This window comes from Salmo trutta, chromosome 8 (assembly GCF_901001165.1).
Source record: "Salmo trutta chromosome 8, fSalTru1.1, whole genome shotgun sequence".
In the NCBI taxonomy this organism is placed as follows: domain Eukaryota; kingdom Metazoa; phylum Chordata; class Actinopteri; order Salmoniformes; family Salmonidae; genus Salmo; species Salmo trutta.
In genome coordinates, this window is record NC_042964.1 from 47548324 (window position 1) to 47566286 (window position 17963).

General features: G+C 43.2%; 1 protein-coding gene across 7 annotated transcripts in view; it reads left to right on the forward strand.

Annotated features, from left to right (window-relative positions):
- The window catches only part of LOC115199125 (plasma membrane calcium-transporting ATPase 1), a 57776-nt gene that overhangs the window by 14347 nt on the left and 25466 nt on the right, over positions 1-17963 (forward strand). For 4 of the 7 annotated variants that reach the window (XM_029761704.1, XM_029761707.1, XM_029761709.1 and 1 more), the window contains exons 3-9: positions 6331-6528; positions 8161-8418; positions 9059-9184; positions 11393-11560; positions 11704-11748; positions 13671-13703; positions 17657-17812. In XM_029761704.1, the coding sequence (XP_029617564.1) occupies positions 6331-6528; positions 8161-8418; positions 9059-9184; positions 11393-11560; positions 11704-11748; positions 13671-13703; positions 17657-17812 (984 nt within the window). The remainder of the gene's footprint in view (positions 1-6330; positions 6529-8160; positions 8419-9058; positions 9185-11392; positions 11561-11703; positions 11749-13670; positions 13704-17656; positions 17813-17963) is intronic. The other 3 variants (XM_029761706.1, XM_029761708.1, XM_029761710.1) reach the window with 1 other exon arrangement.

Genomic DNA, 17963 nt, shown 5'->3' on the forward strand with positions numbered 1-17963 from the left:
TGGTGTGTGCGGCTAGTAACTGGTTTAACGTTGTGGTGTGGGGAAGACATGAGCTCATCTCCGGAACTGGTCTGCTGGCCTGTTTTGTTTTGCTCTGCCTCTCTCCAGCAGCATGGCATGCATTTATCCCCCTTTCTCCATGCCCTGGAGATGAGGGTTGAAAACACATTACCAGAGTCTGTCCGAGACTTCCTTCCTGCTGTAGCCGTGGCTCAGGTCTCTCCCCAGCAATGTCTCGCTCCATGTAGCAGCTAATCTAGAAAAATGCCACTGCTTTTTAAAGTGTGTGTATATTAGTCCATACCACCAATGCAATATTTATCCTATTTTTAAAAGGCGGGTAAGCAGCACCACTGTTCCGATCCTCAGGGACGTTCCATGTTGTCTGCTTTATATCCTGCCTGTGTGTGTGTAGGCGCTGATCCTCTGTTCACTCAGCAGATCTGGCCATGCCAAGTGTGTGGAAAAAGTGCAGTCACTTTACATCAGGGACTTGCCTGTGTAGAGCCTCTCCTGCATACATTGGTTTACTGCTCTCTCTCCAGTCTCCACATAGAAGTTGTTGTGCCTAATCGCCGGCATAACCTGGAGCGAACTCTTGGGGGAGGGGATTTTCTGTTTGAGCCAAGATTAAAATGGCACTGCATATCCACCACAGTCAGTGCTCTGCACTGTTTCAGTACTCGTAGTGAATGGCCTGTACCACATCTGTTTGTAGGTTCTACAAACCCCTGTGCCACATTCATTTGTTGGTTTGAACTTCAGATGTGGCACAGGGGTTTGTAGATTTGAACATCAGATAGGTTTGTATTAGAGGTAACATACCATGATGTTATAGTATATACAATATTTAAATGATTTGGACAATGGTTGCCCCATTTCATCCAATTTTTTAAAATTTGATCATATTCATAGCTGACATTCTTTAAAAAGGAAAAGCCACACTCGCTCACTATTAAAAACTCATTGTTTTATTCAAGTTAAAATATTGCACCTTCCCAGCAGTGCAATATTCAATATCAAAATAGTTCAACTAAAAAATAAATGTGAGAAATAAGAAAGTAAGAAAAAAACCAAGAGAATGTGATCTATATACAGCGTCGGTGCCAGTAGCAAATTTACAATGATCATCGTCTAAACTGAGCATCTGTGTCAACCGGCTGAAATGCCAAACAGAAAGGCTGCTCATACTTGAGGCTTGAATGATCCCAAATGTCCTAGATCAGTCAGTTATGGTACTTGTCCTCTCCTGCCCTTTATTCAGTGAGTATTGAAACAAGACGATTAACAGACAGAAGTATATAGGCCTAGTCATAGCTGGATTCTGTTCTGCCAGCTCAGTGTAAAAGTGCCAGAGTAAGGCTCCAACTGGGGTTTTGATGTACATGTGTCAATTGCAAGGATTTGTTGAGCACTTTGTATTTGGGCATTGTTGGTGAATTGTAAGATTTGTAGAACTTGTAATAACAAAGCAGGGGATCTGTACAGGGCCATGCCTTGTATGATATTGTGGTTGGTCGATTTATTTTGTCTTGATCTACAGTACCAGTCAAAAGGTTGGACACACCTACTCATTCAACGGTTTTTCTTTATTTTTACTATTTTCTACATTGTAGAATAATAATGAAGACATCAGCACTATGAAATAACACATATGGAATCATGTAGTAACCAAACCAGTAGGTGTCAACTTTTGACTGGTACTGTATGCTAGCTAGAGACAATTTAGTGTAAGTAGTCATGACAGTTGGTGTTTTATTAAGGATAAGCGAGGATCAGATCAGGTAGGGTTATCTGTCCATTTGAGTAAGGCCTTGTGCATGTTCAGAAACTACTGTTGTAGTAGTGCCCTTCCCTGTGTCATGTAAAAATGTTCCCAATTCTCCTTTTCACTTTGATTGTTCTGACTGATCTGATCGATTGTGACGTAATTTTGTAAAATTTCTTACAGCCTGAAAATTGTCACAGTTCAATAATTGCATGCACATCTGCTTATGTGGATGGCTGAGCTCGTGCGGCTGTCTCTCCCATCCCCTCGGCCTTAATTAGCTAGCTAAGGGTTTATTTAACTATACAAACGAGCTACAACTGCACACCTCTGAGAAAAAGCCATCTCGACCATCTTGACCATGAATTATGCTAGCTAGCTAATTGAGGGTGTGGCGAGACATCCGCACAAGCACAGCCATCCACCTAAGCAGACGCACGTGCAATTATTGAACTGTGACAATTTTCAGGCTCAGAGAAATGTACATGTCACAATTGATCAGAACACAGTCAAAACAATCAGAATGTGAAAATTGGGAGATAATTGAATTGGGGGCATTTTGACATGACACCCTGCCCCTGATAAGCTAGAATATCTCCACATTGTTTCCTCCACAGCGTGTGCAGTGCAGCAGCTCCACTACTTGGCTGGGTGCCCCAGAGTTTTTGACACATGTATTTCAATCAGCTCATTCACTATTGGCCCAGGAAATTAAGCTGTCATTTAAGATTACTGCCAGCTTGACAATCGAAAGGGGATTGCTAATTAGTTAGTAGGCTATTTCTCCATTCTAAAGCCCAGTACTTAAACTAATCTTTTATTTGGAAAATATGCTTTCTTTACTGGTTACAGTATTACTAGGGACAGCATTGACATTTTATTTTACAGGGAGCAAGCCTTCCTATAACCCTTGAATGTCACACTATATTTAGGCCAGAATACTATATGTACTCGCCAGACCCTTGAATGTCACACAAGGCTAATTTCTACACTGTAACCACAATCTTGCTCCTCTTACTAGAGCCAGTAACATAATTCCCAAGGATGTTTCCCACTATTATTTCAGCACTGAACAGACTGTTCTTCTGTCCCTTAACCATATTCTTCTGTATAAGCTGAATTTTAAAAGCTCTGCTCCTGAGCAACAATATTATTGTCAATCTTAAGGGATGCGTTAATGTAGAGTTGTTTTTCATGCAGGAAACAAAAGATAAAACATTTAAGAAATATCTTATTGTCATGTCTGCTCATCTTCATACTAATTTTGTGCTTTAGTTGCACTTCTCCACTAGGATGAGAAATCTTGGCTCATCGTCAGACCAATCAATTTCCTGCATTCAGGAACGGCCATTCTTTCAGCAGACAGCGCTCAGACTGATGTGTAGCTACTTTTTTCCGGTAAAATGTAATATTAACAGGTTTCTTTCTTTCCTTTATAAACATTTGAAATATGATGGCCATGCATCAAGCTAATATACTTGTGCGGCTGCTAGCCAAAATAGCATTGCACTTCGGTTGTCATCTGATCAAATTGTAGCCATTTTCTGCTGAATGCAACTATAGTTGCTCACCCCTAATCACTATCGAAGCAAAAACACGCAGACAATTTCAATATAAAACACAGGTGAAACGGTTTAAAATGCAGATTGATGGTCTCTGTTTTGACTTCTGAAAGCTAATGCAATCCCTGAATCTTCTGATTGACCGCTCCTTCTTTCACTATTGTTCAAACTCTGAGTCGACATATTTTGGGTGCTACTACATTTATCTGGTGATAAATCTCGTGGGAGTGCTGCAATACCCGTCTGCCTGCAGATTGATTTACCTGTTATCTCTGGCTTTAAAGTCCCTTCAGCAGGGTAGTTGATTGATCACTTCTGGGTTTGTCTCTGGTTATTGGTGATTTTCATGGGGTTTTGTTTTTGAACCTACCTGTACTTTTTAAGCTGTGTCAGTCTTGCTAGTATTGTTCTCTTTTGAAACCAAGGCTATGTCTGACACATAATCTCTGGGAGACTTTGCGCAGAATGCTGATGTAACAAAAGTATGTTTCCTAATTGTTAGGGCAAGATTGTCAGAATGAGAACTTTTCTTGCTCCCATCAGCTACTGTCTATAGCAGGGCTTCCCAAACTTGGTCCTGGGCCCCTGGGTACATGTTTTGGTTTTTGCCATAGCGCTACACAGCTAATTTCAAATAATCAAAGCTGGATGATGAGTTGGTTATTTGAATAAGCTGTGTAGTGCTACGGTCCTGTAGGTTTTCACTCCAACCCTAATCTAGTGCACGGTGCACTTGATTCTAATAATTAGCTGGTTGATAAGCTGAATCAGGTTAGTTACAACTGGGGTTGGAGTCAACCTACAGGAGGGTAGCTCTCCAGGAACAGGGTTGGAGTGAAAACCTACAGGAGGGTACCTCTCCAGGAACAGGGTTGGCGAACCCTGGTCTATAGTCTAATACGACTCCATTCTTCCAGACCCCAAACAGTAATCATTTTTATTGTAGCCCTGGACAAGCACACCTGATTCAACTTGTCAATCGTCAAGCGCTCAATGAGTTGAATGAGGTATGTTTGTGCCGGTCTACAACTAAAATGTGTGCTGTTGGGGCTGCTGGAGGACTTCTACTGAACTAGAAGTAGCAGGTTTGGTATAAAGATGGACGCCTGCTAGGGGAAGCTATTCTAGATGTCTCCTCTCTCTGTCTGCAGAGATCATGTAGCCACAGCTGTTTTGCCCAAATCATTTTACCACCTGCACCACGAGTGAAGTCCAGAGGGCTAATTTTAAACCACAGTGTCGGCAGAATAGGACAGTACTTGGAGGGGTTAAGCGGGTACAAGTCGATTATTAAAGAGTTAATGAATAGCCGCGCGGGTGACTGGTGATGGACTTTCAAATAGCTAAATGATTAGAACACTAACATGATTTGAACCTTTTGTTTTGTCATACGTCCTCTTGCCTAAATCATTCTCTTGTCACTAATGTTTATTTCACTGATGGGGGGGGGGGGGGGGTCGAATGATCAAGCTGTAAACGGTGAGTCATCAGCAGTGGCAGCACCTTATCCACACACATGGGGGGGAGACTGCATTGCTGCCCCTCGACCCACACTACTTTAACGTGTAAACACACACAGAAATATGTATTTATTACGGTATACAGTTTGACGCACACATACACAGCAGCTTTAAAAGTCCTTTTTTTTTTTAACAGGAAACGATCAGTCAAATGACTATCATGGGGTTTACATTATAGGCTAATTGCTGTAAGTAGGCTTTGAGCAGCAGCGCAATATTCTACTCTATTGCTCACTACTTGTTGTTCTGTGGGGTGAATTCCAGCATGCTATCCACCAGGGGTTTGATGTAATACTGTGAATAGAGTGGTCTTGACGTGGCCAAATTGCCCCGTCTCCTGTGCTTGAAACATTAAACTGGATGTTGCAGTAGCACGTTCAAAAGTTGCTTCTGACAGCTCCTTCTGGCAGAGAATCGTATCTCAGCAGGTGTGCATGCCCCTTCTCCTCCATTCTATCCTTCACTCTCCTCACTCCTCTACCCCACTGCTGCTCTGCAATGCTGGCTAATTACCCACTGACTGACTCCCTACAGCCTGCCTACAGCCTTCCAGTCTAGTCTCCCACTCTTCATTAGTCCATGTCTGTTTTTCTCTAGCTATCTCTCTCTAGTCTCTCTGTTGCGCTCTTAGAGCCTGCTTAAAACCTCCCAATATATCTCCCAGATCACTTGTCTCTCTTCTCTCTGTCTTTCTCTCCATCTGCCTCCACAGTTCAGTATGCTTAAATAGAGGTCCAAAAGCCACATCAAATGTATACAAGTATTTTGAATCTGACCGCCCTCCTTTGACTGTGGAGAGCAGCCATTTGAGTGAGCTGTACGGCAAGTGGAATTCTCTCTGCACACAAATGAATGGGTCTGCAGAGCAGTCGGGCCTTGTCACGTTGAATGTGAGACAATGATCGGGCCTTGCTGTGACTGTCTGAATGTAAAAAGGATCACTGCATCTCCAGTTATTGATCTGTATTCAATCATTGACAGGGGAAAGTTACTTGTGTGATTTATCTTAATATGACTCCTCGATTTTTATTTTTATATCCTGGAATTCTACCCTTGATAAATCTGAGAGCGTCGCTCCGGTTGACTTGTTATTTTGCAGAAGTAGAACGTGTATTGTTGCCGGGTGGCATTGTTTTTATTTGGCACTGCACGACCTGTCAGAAATGCTGATGCCCTGTGGGTGCTTGTTTTCAGGAGCCCTGCCACAGAATACGGCTCTCTGACCATTTGAGTTGGTATTCACTGAATCTATTCCGTCTTTCTGATCCTGGCCATTTTAATTTAATCCATTCACCAAATTTCTACATGCATGGTTGTTGAGGTTAATGAGGCATTAGATATTGGCATTATTTCCCCCCAGACTTGTCTATGGGTATGGTAATGGTTGTCAAATATAAATCTCAATGGTAAACTAAGAAAATGTAGAAACACAAATGTACTGGCTTAATTTAATCTAATTCCATCTCTGTCTTTCCCCCAGGTTTAAGTGGGCAGCCCGCAGACATCGACAAAAGAAAAGAAGTGTTCGGGCAGAACTTAATACCTCCGAAAAAGCCCAAAACATTTCTTCAATTAGTTTGGGAAGCATTGCAAGATGTAACGCTGATTATCCTGGAAGTGGCAGCCATAGTTTCATTAGGTCTTTCTTTCTATAGACCTCCAGATGCCGAAAGAGAATGTAAGCAACACCTCTATTTACATCTTCTACTTGATGCCTAGGCAGTAGTGGAGTTAACTCTGTGGTTGTCTGACCATCCTGTGCTCACTCAGATGTTTTCTTTTTAAATCGGAGCACTTTGGATCACCCTGATAGTTTGTAAACCACCTACAGTGACTTCAGAAAGTATTCACACCCTTGACTTTTTCCACATTTTGTTATAAGGTGGGATTAAAATGGATTTAATTGTCTTTTATTTTTGTCAACAATCTGAACAAAATGTCCCAAACATACCGATTTGTATTCAGGACATGAAGTTAATTTCTTTTCCACATTTTTTTTTTGCAGTTTTACTATAGTGCCTTATTACAAACAGGATGTGTGTTTTGGACTATTTTATTCTGTACAGGCTTCCTTCTTTTCACTCTGTCATTTAGGTTAGTATTGTGGAGTAACTACAATGTTAACCAATCCTCAGTTTTCTCCTATCACAGCCATTAAACTCTGTAACTGGTTTAAGGCTCCCGAGTGGTGCAGCGGTCTAAGGCGCAAGAGTGCGTCACTGCAGTCCCTGGTTCGAATCCAGGCTGCATCACATCCGGCCGTGATTGGGAGTCCAATAGGGCGGCGCACAATTGTCCCAGCGTTGTCCGGGTTTAGCCGGGGTAGGCCATCATTGTAAATAAGAATTTGTTCTTAACTGACTTGCCTAGTTAAATGAAGTCACCATTGGCCTCATGGTGTAAATCCTGAGCGATTTTTGTTTTTTTTAAATTATTTATTTATTTATTTTAATTTTTAAATAATTATTTTTTTTAAAAAAATTTAAAATTTTTTCCCTCCCTCTCCGGAAACTGAGTTAGGAAGAATGCCTGTATCTTTGTAGTGAGTGGGTGTATTGATACATCATCCAAAGTGTAATTAATAACTTCACCATGCTCAAAGTGATATTCAATGTCTGCTTTTTATTTTATTTGTACCCATCTACCAATAGGTACCCTTCTTTGCGAGGCATTGGAAAACCTCCCTGGTCTTTGTGGTTGAATCTGTGTTTGAAATTCACAGCTTGACTGAGGGACCTTACAATTATCTGTATGTGTGGGGTACAGAGATGAGGTAGTAATTCAAATATCATATTTAACACTATTGCACACAGTGAGTCCATGCAACTTTTTATGTGACTTATTAAGCACATCTTTACTCCTGAACTTATTTTGGCTTGCCATAACAAGGGGTTGAATACTTATTGACTCAAGACAATTCAATTTTGAATTAATTTCTAAAAACATATTTCCACTTCGACGTTATGGAGTATTGTGTTAAGGCCAGTGACGCAATCTCAATTAAATACATTTTTTAAATTCAGGCTGCAACACAACCAAATGTGGATCAAGTCAAGGGGTGTGAATACTTTCTGAAGGCACTGCAGGTGTCCATTGTACTGCACTGTGTACATTTTATTTGTATTTTGACTTAAACTATCCCTCTGCAGTGAATTTATTTAAAATAAATTCTGCGGACGGCAATTCCGTCTGGGCCTGGTTGTCACCCATTTACTACTTAATTACCAACATTTAATGATATGTGTTCAGATTTTGTCTGTTAGACACCTGGCAGTGTATCCCTGAACTGTGTGCTTTGATCTTTATGCAGACTGTGGGAGCGCAGCTGGAGGGGTGGAGGATGATGGTGAGGCAGAGGCAGGCTGGATCGAAGGCGCCGCCATCCTGCTGTCGGTCGTCTGCGTGGTGCTGGTGACAGCGTTCAACGACTGGAGCAAAGAGAAGCAATTCCGCGGCTTGCAGAGCCGCATCGAACAAGAGCAGAAGTTTGCCGTTGTCCGCGGCGGCCAAGTCATCCAAATCCCCGTGGCTGAGATTGTGGTCGGCGACGTTGCACAAATAAAATACGGTAAGAGGCACCTCTTTCTGTGTCCCAAATGACACCCTATTCCCTATATAAGTGCACTACTTTTGACCCAAGCCCCATGGGCCCTGGTCAAAAGTAGTCCACTATGGCCACCCGGGGCATCACTACAGACCTGAGTTCGATCCCAGGCTGTGTCACAACCGGCCGTGACTGGGAGTCCCATAGGGCGGTGCACAATTGGCCCACTGTCGTCCGTGTTAGGGGAGGGTTTGCCTGGGGGTGCTTGCTTTGTCCCATCGTGCTCTAGCGACTCATTGTGGCGGGCCGGGCGCCTGCTGGCTGACTTTGGTCGTCTGTTGAACGGCGTTTCCTCTAACACATTGGTGCGGCTGGGTTAAGTGGGCGGGTGTTAAGAAGCGTGGTTTGGCGGGTCATGTTTCGGAGGACGTACGACTCGATCTTTGCCTCTCAAGCCTGTTGGGGTGTTGCAGCGATGAGACAAGATCGAAATTGGGGAGAAAAAATAATAAGTAGTCCACTACGTAGGAAATAGGAAGACATTTAGGTCCCAGTTATATGTTATTGGCGAGGATGAATTGACCAGAGTGTGTAATATATTCTGTTTTCAGCCACACGTCTTGTGAACTCATAAAGGAATATTTATTCTGTTTGTGTCTCCCAGGTGATCTCCTGCCCTCGGATGGTATTCTTATTCAAGGAAATGATCTCAAAATCGACGAGAGCTCCCTCACGGGGGAGTCGGACCACGTCAAGAAAACGCTGGATAGAGACCCCATGCTGTTGTCAGGTAGCTGTTCTATTCTTGTTCTTCTGCCTTGGCATGTTTTCTTATACTATGAAGCTCATGTGGTTGTAGATCAGTTTCCCGGCCTAGATTTGACCCCACCCCTAATAGTGGAATAAACCATTTTACAACTATGAAATATCATGCCAGGTACCCCACCACTAATAGTGGAATAAACCATTTTACAACATTGAAATATCATGCCAGGTACCCGACCCCTAATAGTGGAATGAACAATTTTTGCAACTGGAATAGCATGCCAGGTATCCCACCCCTAATGGTGGAATAAGTCACTTTTGCAACTAGAATAGAAGGCCAGGCCCTTGATAGAGGATCTGACTTTGTCATGGAATGGGGTATGCAGGCAGTATCCAGCAATATTCTGAGCTAGTCCAGAAGTACTGTCAGGGAGTTCGGCGTTTTCCACAAAAATAAAGATAAAACTCATAAGAAAGATCTTGCTGTGTTTTGTGAAGACAGATCTGAAATGCTGCTTATTGTAATCTCTGCTCTGCATCAGACTGGTGTGCTTCAGTTGCACTTCTCCACTCTGATGAGAATGACATTGGTGAATTCAATCAGCAGACAGTGCTCTGACTTTTCTTGGTCTAGCCTCAGGTAAAATGCTATATTAACGTCAAGAAAAACATTAGGAAATGTAGCTGGCTACATTCTATGATAAATATTAGAAATATGATGGCCATGTATTGTTTTTGCAACCAAAAAAATATTGTAAACTCATTTACTTGTGGGTGCTAGCCAAATAGCGTTGCACTTCTGTTATCATCTGATGAAAAAGGAGGTTTTTTTTTTTTTTTTTTTTTTTAATGTTTTTATTTATTTATTTTTAATTTAATTTTATTATTATTATTATTATTTATTTTTTTTCTGCCGAATGTGTTGCACTAATGTATTTTCTGTGACTATTGAAGCAAAACAACACTGACTTTCAATATAAAACGCAGGTGAAATGGTTTAAAACACAGATTTTGTTGGTCTGTGTTTTGAAAATGCGTATTTCTGAACTCCAATTGGACCCCTGATTGTGTAGGTCCAGGACTACTTGAGCGCTGTGAAATATATACCTACCTACCTCTAAACCCTGTTTTATTTTGCCGTCTGAGGGTATTGCTCGTCTTGTCCCTAATCCCATTTTATGAAGGCACGTTGATCCTTTAATAAAAGGGCTTTTTATGGTCAGATCCCCAAGGAGGGGATTTTAAAAGTGCTTCCAGGGGGGCCTCTTCCAGGCCCCTTTGGTCTCACCTCCAAGAGAGCCTGTCTGCCTTTAGTCTGTGTCATCATCATCCCACCCAATTCAGACCAGCCCCTGCCTAATTAACACAGGCATGGGGAGCTCTTAATGCACTTCTCTCTCTGTGTCTCAGTTGTGGGCATTCAACTCTGGAGAAAGCTACCGTTGTGTTGTGGGACTCATGTTTCCATTAATTCACTGAGGCTCACAATTGGCTTTTGATTAAAGGCTGGGAGTGTGCGAATGTGTTTGTGTGCTAGACGAGTATTTGAGGCTTGACTCTGCTTTTGAAATGTCATTCCAAAACGTGATACACTTTGTTGCGTTTGTATGCGCTCATATTTAGCTGTCAAAATAGGCCTACAGTTTTTCTGCTCGGATTTACTCACAATGACCACAGGCTCCCAAATCCAGACCCAGGACTGGAAACATCCAAAATATTCCTTACTATCAGTCCCATTTATGGCAGATACATGAAGCCGGGAGCAACAGAGCTAGGCAGGTCACACTGCACTGTCCATGTAATTGTAAGGGGGAATGTTGGTGCCTGTAGCATTAGCTAAGTAATAGTCAGGGAAACACCTGGCATTTACACTGTAGCATTAGATCAGTAATAGTCAGGGGAACACCTAGCATTTACACTGTAGCATTAGCTAGGCCCTACCTCTCCTCTCTATCTGCAGGCAGGCACAAACATCATGCTTATCTGTATCCCCCAGGTTTACTCACTTTACCACAGGAATCAGCATCTAGGACTGCGAACACCCACATTCCCTTCTCCCCATAGAATTGTACTGTAATGGAAAATGTTAGCATAGTCCTAGTCTACATGGCTTTATCTAAGTAATAGTAAGGAAAAGCCCTGGCAGAGGCCTATACAGGGTAAGCATCAGTTGTATGTCTATGGCGGCACTACCTCACCCCCCCCCCCCCCCTTATCTGTTTTCCCTCTGCAGGCACTCATGTCATGGAGGGCTCCGGTAAAATGCTGGTCACAGCCGTGGGTGAGAACTCTCAAACTGGAATAATCTTCGCTTTACTGGGTGCCTCGGAGGAAGACGACGATGACGAGGAGGAGAAGGAGGCTAAGAAGAAGGAGAAGAAGGAGAAGAAAGAGAAGAAAAGTACGTTGACATTTCAGAGCGCGGCGGAATCGATTCATGATTCAGTTCTCTACCAACGCTTTTTTTATCATTTTATTATGCCTTTGGCCGTCACACAAAGAATGAAGTTTTCCTCTCAACAGTCTTTTGTTGAATTTCTATAGATGCAGTTGATGTGCAGAGAAGTATGAGGAAGCAGAGTCAGACAGGTAGAGAATTAGTGGCCTCTGTCTGGGCTGTACGCTGCAGCAACACTAATCGCTTACTCACACAGCAGAGCAGACGGCACTGAGCTGACAGAGGAGAGAGGTTTGAACTAGAGCTAAGCTGAGCACAGGTCAGGTCTCAGCTGTGGTGGGACTTATTTTGGGAGAGCTGCTGCTTCAATGGGAATAGTTGGCAAGGCTTTACCTTTAGCCCTTGTTGCTGTGTTCAATGCTGCTGTGCCTGTGCAGTCGGCAGCCTTGTATTGAGTGCTTTCAGCTCACGATGGGATATATGCTGTTAGTGTTTGTTCGACAGAGCCCAGTGCCTTCTGCCATTCTTTGTTCAGCAATTGTAGTTCTGTTCAATCAAGGCCGTGTGTGTATACACTACATGACCAAAAGTATGTGGACACCTGCTGGTCGAACATCTCATTCCAAAATCATGGTCATTAATATGGAGTTGGTCCCCCCCTTTGCTGCCATAACAAGGCTCCACTCTTCTGGGAAGGCATTCCACTAGATGTTGGAACATTGCTGCGGGGCCTGGCTCGCAGTCTGCGTTCTAATTCATCCAAAAGGTGTTTGATGGGGGTTGAGGTCAGGGCTCTGTGCAGCCAGTCAAGTTCTTCAATATAGATCTCGACAAACCATTTCTGTATGGACCTCGCTTTGTGCATGGGGGCATTGTCCTGCTGAAACTGGAAAGGGCCTTCCCCAAACTGTTGCTACAAAGTTGGAAACACAGAATCATCTAGAATGTCATTGTATGCTATAGTGTTAAGATTCTCCTTCACAGGAACTAAGGGGCCTAGCCCGAACTATGAAAAACAGCCCCAGACCATTATTCCTCCTCCACTTAACTTTACAGTTGGTACAATGCATTGGAGCAGGTAGTGTTGTTTTAGCATCCACCAAACCCAGATTCATCTGTCGGACTACCAGATGATGAAGTGCGACTCGTCACTCCAGAGAATGTTTTTCCACTGCTCCAGAGTCCAATGGCGGCGAGAGCTTTACACCTCTCCAGCCGACGCTTGGCATTAGGCATGGTGATCTTAGGCTTGTGTGCAGCTGCTCTGCCATGGAAACCAGTTATTGTGTTGACGTTGCTTTCAGAGGCAGTTTGGAACTTGGTAGTGACTGTTGCAACCAAGGACAGAGGATATTTACTCGCTTCAGCACTCGGCGGTCCCGTTCTGTGAGCTTGTGTGGCCTACCACTTCGCAGCTGAGCCGTTGTTCCTCCTAGACGTTTCCACTTCACAATAACAGCACTTAGTTGCCCGGGGAAGCTCTAGCAGGGCAGAAATTTGAACGGACTTGTTGGAAAGGTGGCCTCCTATGACAGTGCCATGTTGAAAGTCACTGAGCTCTTCAGTAAGGCCATTCTACTGCCAATGTTTGTCTATGTATGGAGATTGAATGGCCGTGTGCCCGATTTTATACACCTTTCAGCAACGGGTGTGGCTGAAATATCCAAATCCACGAATTTAAAGGGGTGTCCACATTCTTTTGTATGTATAGTGCATGTGTGCGTACGTTTCAGGGATTTGAAACAAGTTAATATACTTTAGTAGGATGTAGATCAATTTATGTAGTTTAAGGCTTTTGGTGTGTTTGTGTATGTTGAAAGTGGCTGGCTCTAGTTCTATCGTGTGTGTGGACTTGTTTGGTATGAGGCGAGGGGGTAAGAATGGCCTTTTGGCTGGAGGAGCTGATTTAGAATGTGCGTGTCATAATGCAATCCCAGCATTCATCTGTTTGGCTTCTCATAAAAATTATTGGCGTCTCTCACGGTATCAAATCAAAATGGCAGATTTACATAATTGGAAATATATCAAGTTGGTGGTCAGAATTGCAGCCGTTTGCAAATTGCTCCCCAATAAGTGACTGACTATTCCTCTGGGTTTTACTTTCCATCCACAGAGCAAGATGGAGCAGCTGAAAACCGCAAGAAAGGTGAGTGTAACAGACCGGAGTGCGTTTTCATTTCCTTTTGACTTGGTTGCACGCTGCTACAGTACCTTGATCTGTTTCGCTCTACATTATTGCCTTCTCCTCAGCCCAGTTAACAGTATTGGATTTTAATTCAACCTTGATCTGTTTCGCTCTACATTATTGCCTTCTCCTCAGCCCAGTTAACAGTATTGGATTTTAGTTCAACCTTGACCTGTCGCTTAGCCTGGTGTCAGTAGGAGTAGGTTAATCTGTGTCGGGTTAGGTTGTTTCCCCATGCTGCTCTGTGGCCTTGTGGGTCAGAGTGTGTGTGCCCGTGACTGGTCCATTCATTGTCTAGTCTGGGCCAGCATGTTACCCTCTCTCCCATGCCTCTCCAAGAATTTAGCGGCAGGTACTGTTGAATTCAGCTATGGCGATTTAGCGAGGAGATTACAGCCCTGTAACAATCCTGGGGAAGAGCATCTTCTTTTTGGCCTTCTCGCTCCCTCTTTCTCTCTCTTATTGATTGAGGACGTAGCTGTCCAATCTGAACCCTTCATTCTATAGTACTCATAGACCATGTCAACTGTTCAGCGGCATGCTATTGTACGACCGTGAGACCCAGCTCTCTAAAGTTCATTGAGTCACCCAGTGTCTACAGAGCGGCAGCTGTGCTGTTCGCTAGCGGGAGCCTGTTCATTGAGGTCCTGGCGGAGCTCCTTTATGCACAGATTCTCTCTTTGCCAGGAGTGAGCAGAATAATCCTTCAGTCTGGGATTACAGGCTGTGTAAATGCAGAACACGCCACCTGGGAATATCGTGGCACCCATCCTGCAGATGCTGTCTGTGTGGCTCCTGGCATCAGCAAGGGAGGAGCCTGGAGATAGAATCGACTGGTGATATGTAATGACTGTTCAGTCAGTCCAGGGCTGGGAGAGAGAGACAGACAGTATATAATGACTGTTCAGTCAGTCCAGGGCTGGGAGAGAGAGACAGTATATAATGAGAGAGAGAGAGAGATAATGACTGTTCAGTCAGTCCAGGGTTGGGAGAGAGACGGGTGAAGCCGACACATTGATCTTTCCCTGCAGTGCCCGCCCGCCGTCAGACCAGGGGCTCAGCGTCTTCTATGTTACTTGGTCAGATGAGTCAAGGTGTCTGTTGGCATTTTCAAACCCGGGAGGGAGGGAAAGGGGGCTTTAGAGGAATTGAAATTAGAGGTCGGCCGATTATGATTTTTCAACGCCGATTATTGGAGGGCCAAAAAAAGACGCTGCCGATTAATCGGCCCATTTTGTTTTTTATTTTATTTATTTGTAATAATGACAATTACAACAATACTGAATGAACACTTATTTTAACTTAATATAATACATAAATACTATCAATTTAGCCTCAAATAAATAATGAAACATGTTCAATTTGGTTTAAATTATACAAAAACAAAGTGTTGGAGAAGAAAGTTAAAAGTGCAATATGTGCATTGTAAAAAAGCTAACGTTTTAAGTTCCTTGCTCAGAACATGAGAACATATGAAAGCTGGTGGTTCCTTTTAGCATGAGTCTTCAATATTCCCAGGTAAGAAGTTTTAGGTTGTAGTTATTCTAGGAATTATAGGACTATTTCTCTCTATACGATTTGTATTTCATATACCTTTGACTATTGGCTGTTCTTATAGGCACTTCAGCATTGCCAGTGTAACAGTATAGCTTCCGTCCCTCTCCTCGCTCCTACCTGGGCTCGAACCAGGACCACATCGACAACAGCCACCCTCGAAGCAGCGTTAACCATGAAGAGCAAGGGGAACAACTACTCCAAGTCTCAGAGCGAGTGACGTTTGAAACACTATTAGCGCGCACCCGGCTAACTAGTTTGGCATTTCACATCGGTTACACCAACCTAATCTTGGGAGTTGATAGGCTTGAAGTCATAAACAGCACAATGCTTGAAGAATTGCGAAGGGCTGCTGGCAAAACGCACGAAAGTGCTGTTTGAATGAATGCTTACGAGTCTGCTGCTGCCTACCACCGCTCAGTCAGACTGCTCTATCAAATATCAAATCATAGACTTAATTGTAATATAATAAACACAGAAATACAAGCCTTAGGTCATTAATATGGTCGAATCCGGAAACTATCATCTCGAAAACAAAACGTTTATTTTTTTCAGTGAAATACGGAACCGTTCTGTATTTTATCTAACGGGTGGCATCCCTAAGTCTAAATATTCCTGTTGCATTGCACAACCTTCAATGTTATGTCATAATTCTGGCAAATTAGTTCGCAACGAGCCAGGCGGCCCAAACTGTTGCATATACCCTGACTCTGCGTGCAATGAACGCAAAATGACACAATTTCACCTGGTTAATATTGCCTGCTAACCTGGATTTCTTTTAGCTAAATATGCAGGTTTAAAAATATATACTTCTGTGTATTGATTTTAAGAAAGGCATTGATGTTTATGGTTAGGTACAGTCCTGCAACGATTGTGCTTTTTTTGCAAATGCGCTTTTGTTAAATCATCCCCCGTTTGGCGAAGTTGGCTGTCTTTGTTAGGAAGAAATGGTATTCACACAGTTCGCAACGAGCCAGGCGGTCCAAACTGCTGCATATACCCTGACTCTGTTGCAGAGGTGACACATTTTCCCTAGTTAAAAGAAATTCATGTTAGCAGGCAATATTAAATAAATATGCAGGTTTAAAAATCTATACTTGTGTATTTATTTTAAGAAAGGAATTGATGTTTATGGTTAGGTACACGTTGGAGCAACGACAGTCCTTTTTCGCGAATGCGCACCGCATCGATTATATGCAACGCAGGACAGGCTAGATAAACTAGTAATATCATCAACCATGTGTAGTTAACTAGTGATTATGATTGATTGTTTTTTATAAGATAAGTTTAATGCTAGCTAGCAACTTACCTTGGCTTCTTACTGCATTCGCGTAACAGGCAGGCTCCTCGTGGAGTGCAATGTAAAGCAGGTGGTTAGAGCGTTGGACTAGTAAGGTTGCAAGATTGAATCCCCAAGCTGACAAGGTAAAAATCTGTCGTTCTGCCCCTGAACAAGGCAGTTAACCCACCGTTCCTAGGCCGTCATCAAAAATAAGAATGTGTTCTTAACTGACTTGCCTAGCTAAAAAAATATTATTACAAAATGTATTTATTTTTTAAATCGGCAAATCGGTGGCCAAAAATACCGAGTACCGATTGTTATAAAAACTTGAAATCGGCCCTAATTAATCGGCCATTCCGATTAATCGGTCGACCTCTAATTGAAATGGTGTCTGTCTGGCCACTGTACCAGCGGATTCCACAGATCCCAGCGCTGCTGCTCTCTGAGTGGGAATATGGTAATTAGATTCCTACCAAATTACATTTTGGACTGGACTCAAAATTGTAATGACTTTTACCCCAAGTTCCCTTCCAAAAGCACTCTGTATCGAAGCCAAAAAGAAAAGGTTTGCAAAAATATGGCACCCTCTCAAGTCTCTTTGACAATTAATCCTTATTGAATCACACTAAAGGACTGGAGAGATGGAACTACTTGTCATTGATTTTCCAACTTGCTTATCTCAACCCCTATGTCCAAAGTTTGTTTGCTTTAACAGTTGTGCAGTGACTTGCTTTTTTAAATGAACATGCAAGAATGAACAGTAATCAGGTTATGGTCAGTAGGCATGAAACAAGGAACAGTAAATCCTGTTTCAAAATCTTTGTTTCTGCTTGTTGCCTGCTGAGCATGGGCCAGGTAGGCAGAAAGGCAAGGCTACTAGTGCTGGTTTCCTTCCTAACTGGTAGTTCATTCATCAGCTAATTGGTTGGCAAAACAGTCCAGTTGATTAGAACTAAAACATGAAAACCAGAAGCCTTCTCACCCTTGAGGGCTGGTAATTGAAACTGCAGTAGGAGTACCTCCATTCTGAGTCAGTCCAACCTTTAAGTCAACGCCCCCTCTCTTCTCTCCCCCTCAGCTAAAGCCGCGGACGGAGCCGCCATGGAGATGCAGCCGCTCAACAGCGATGAAGTCGACATCGATGAGAAGAGGAAATCCAACTTGAAGGAGAAGAAGGAGAAGTCCGTTCTCCAGGGGAAGCTAACCAAATTAGCAGTACAAATTGGCAAAGCCGGTCAGTGAACTTCTCTTTTCTCTCGCTGTCGCTCTCTCTCTCTCTCTCACTGTCGTTCTCGCAGTCGCACTCTCTCTAGCTGTCGCTCTCGCTGTCGCGCCCTCTAGCTGTCGCGCCCTCTAGCTGTCTCGATGTCGCGCTGGCGCTCTCT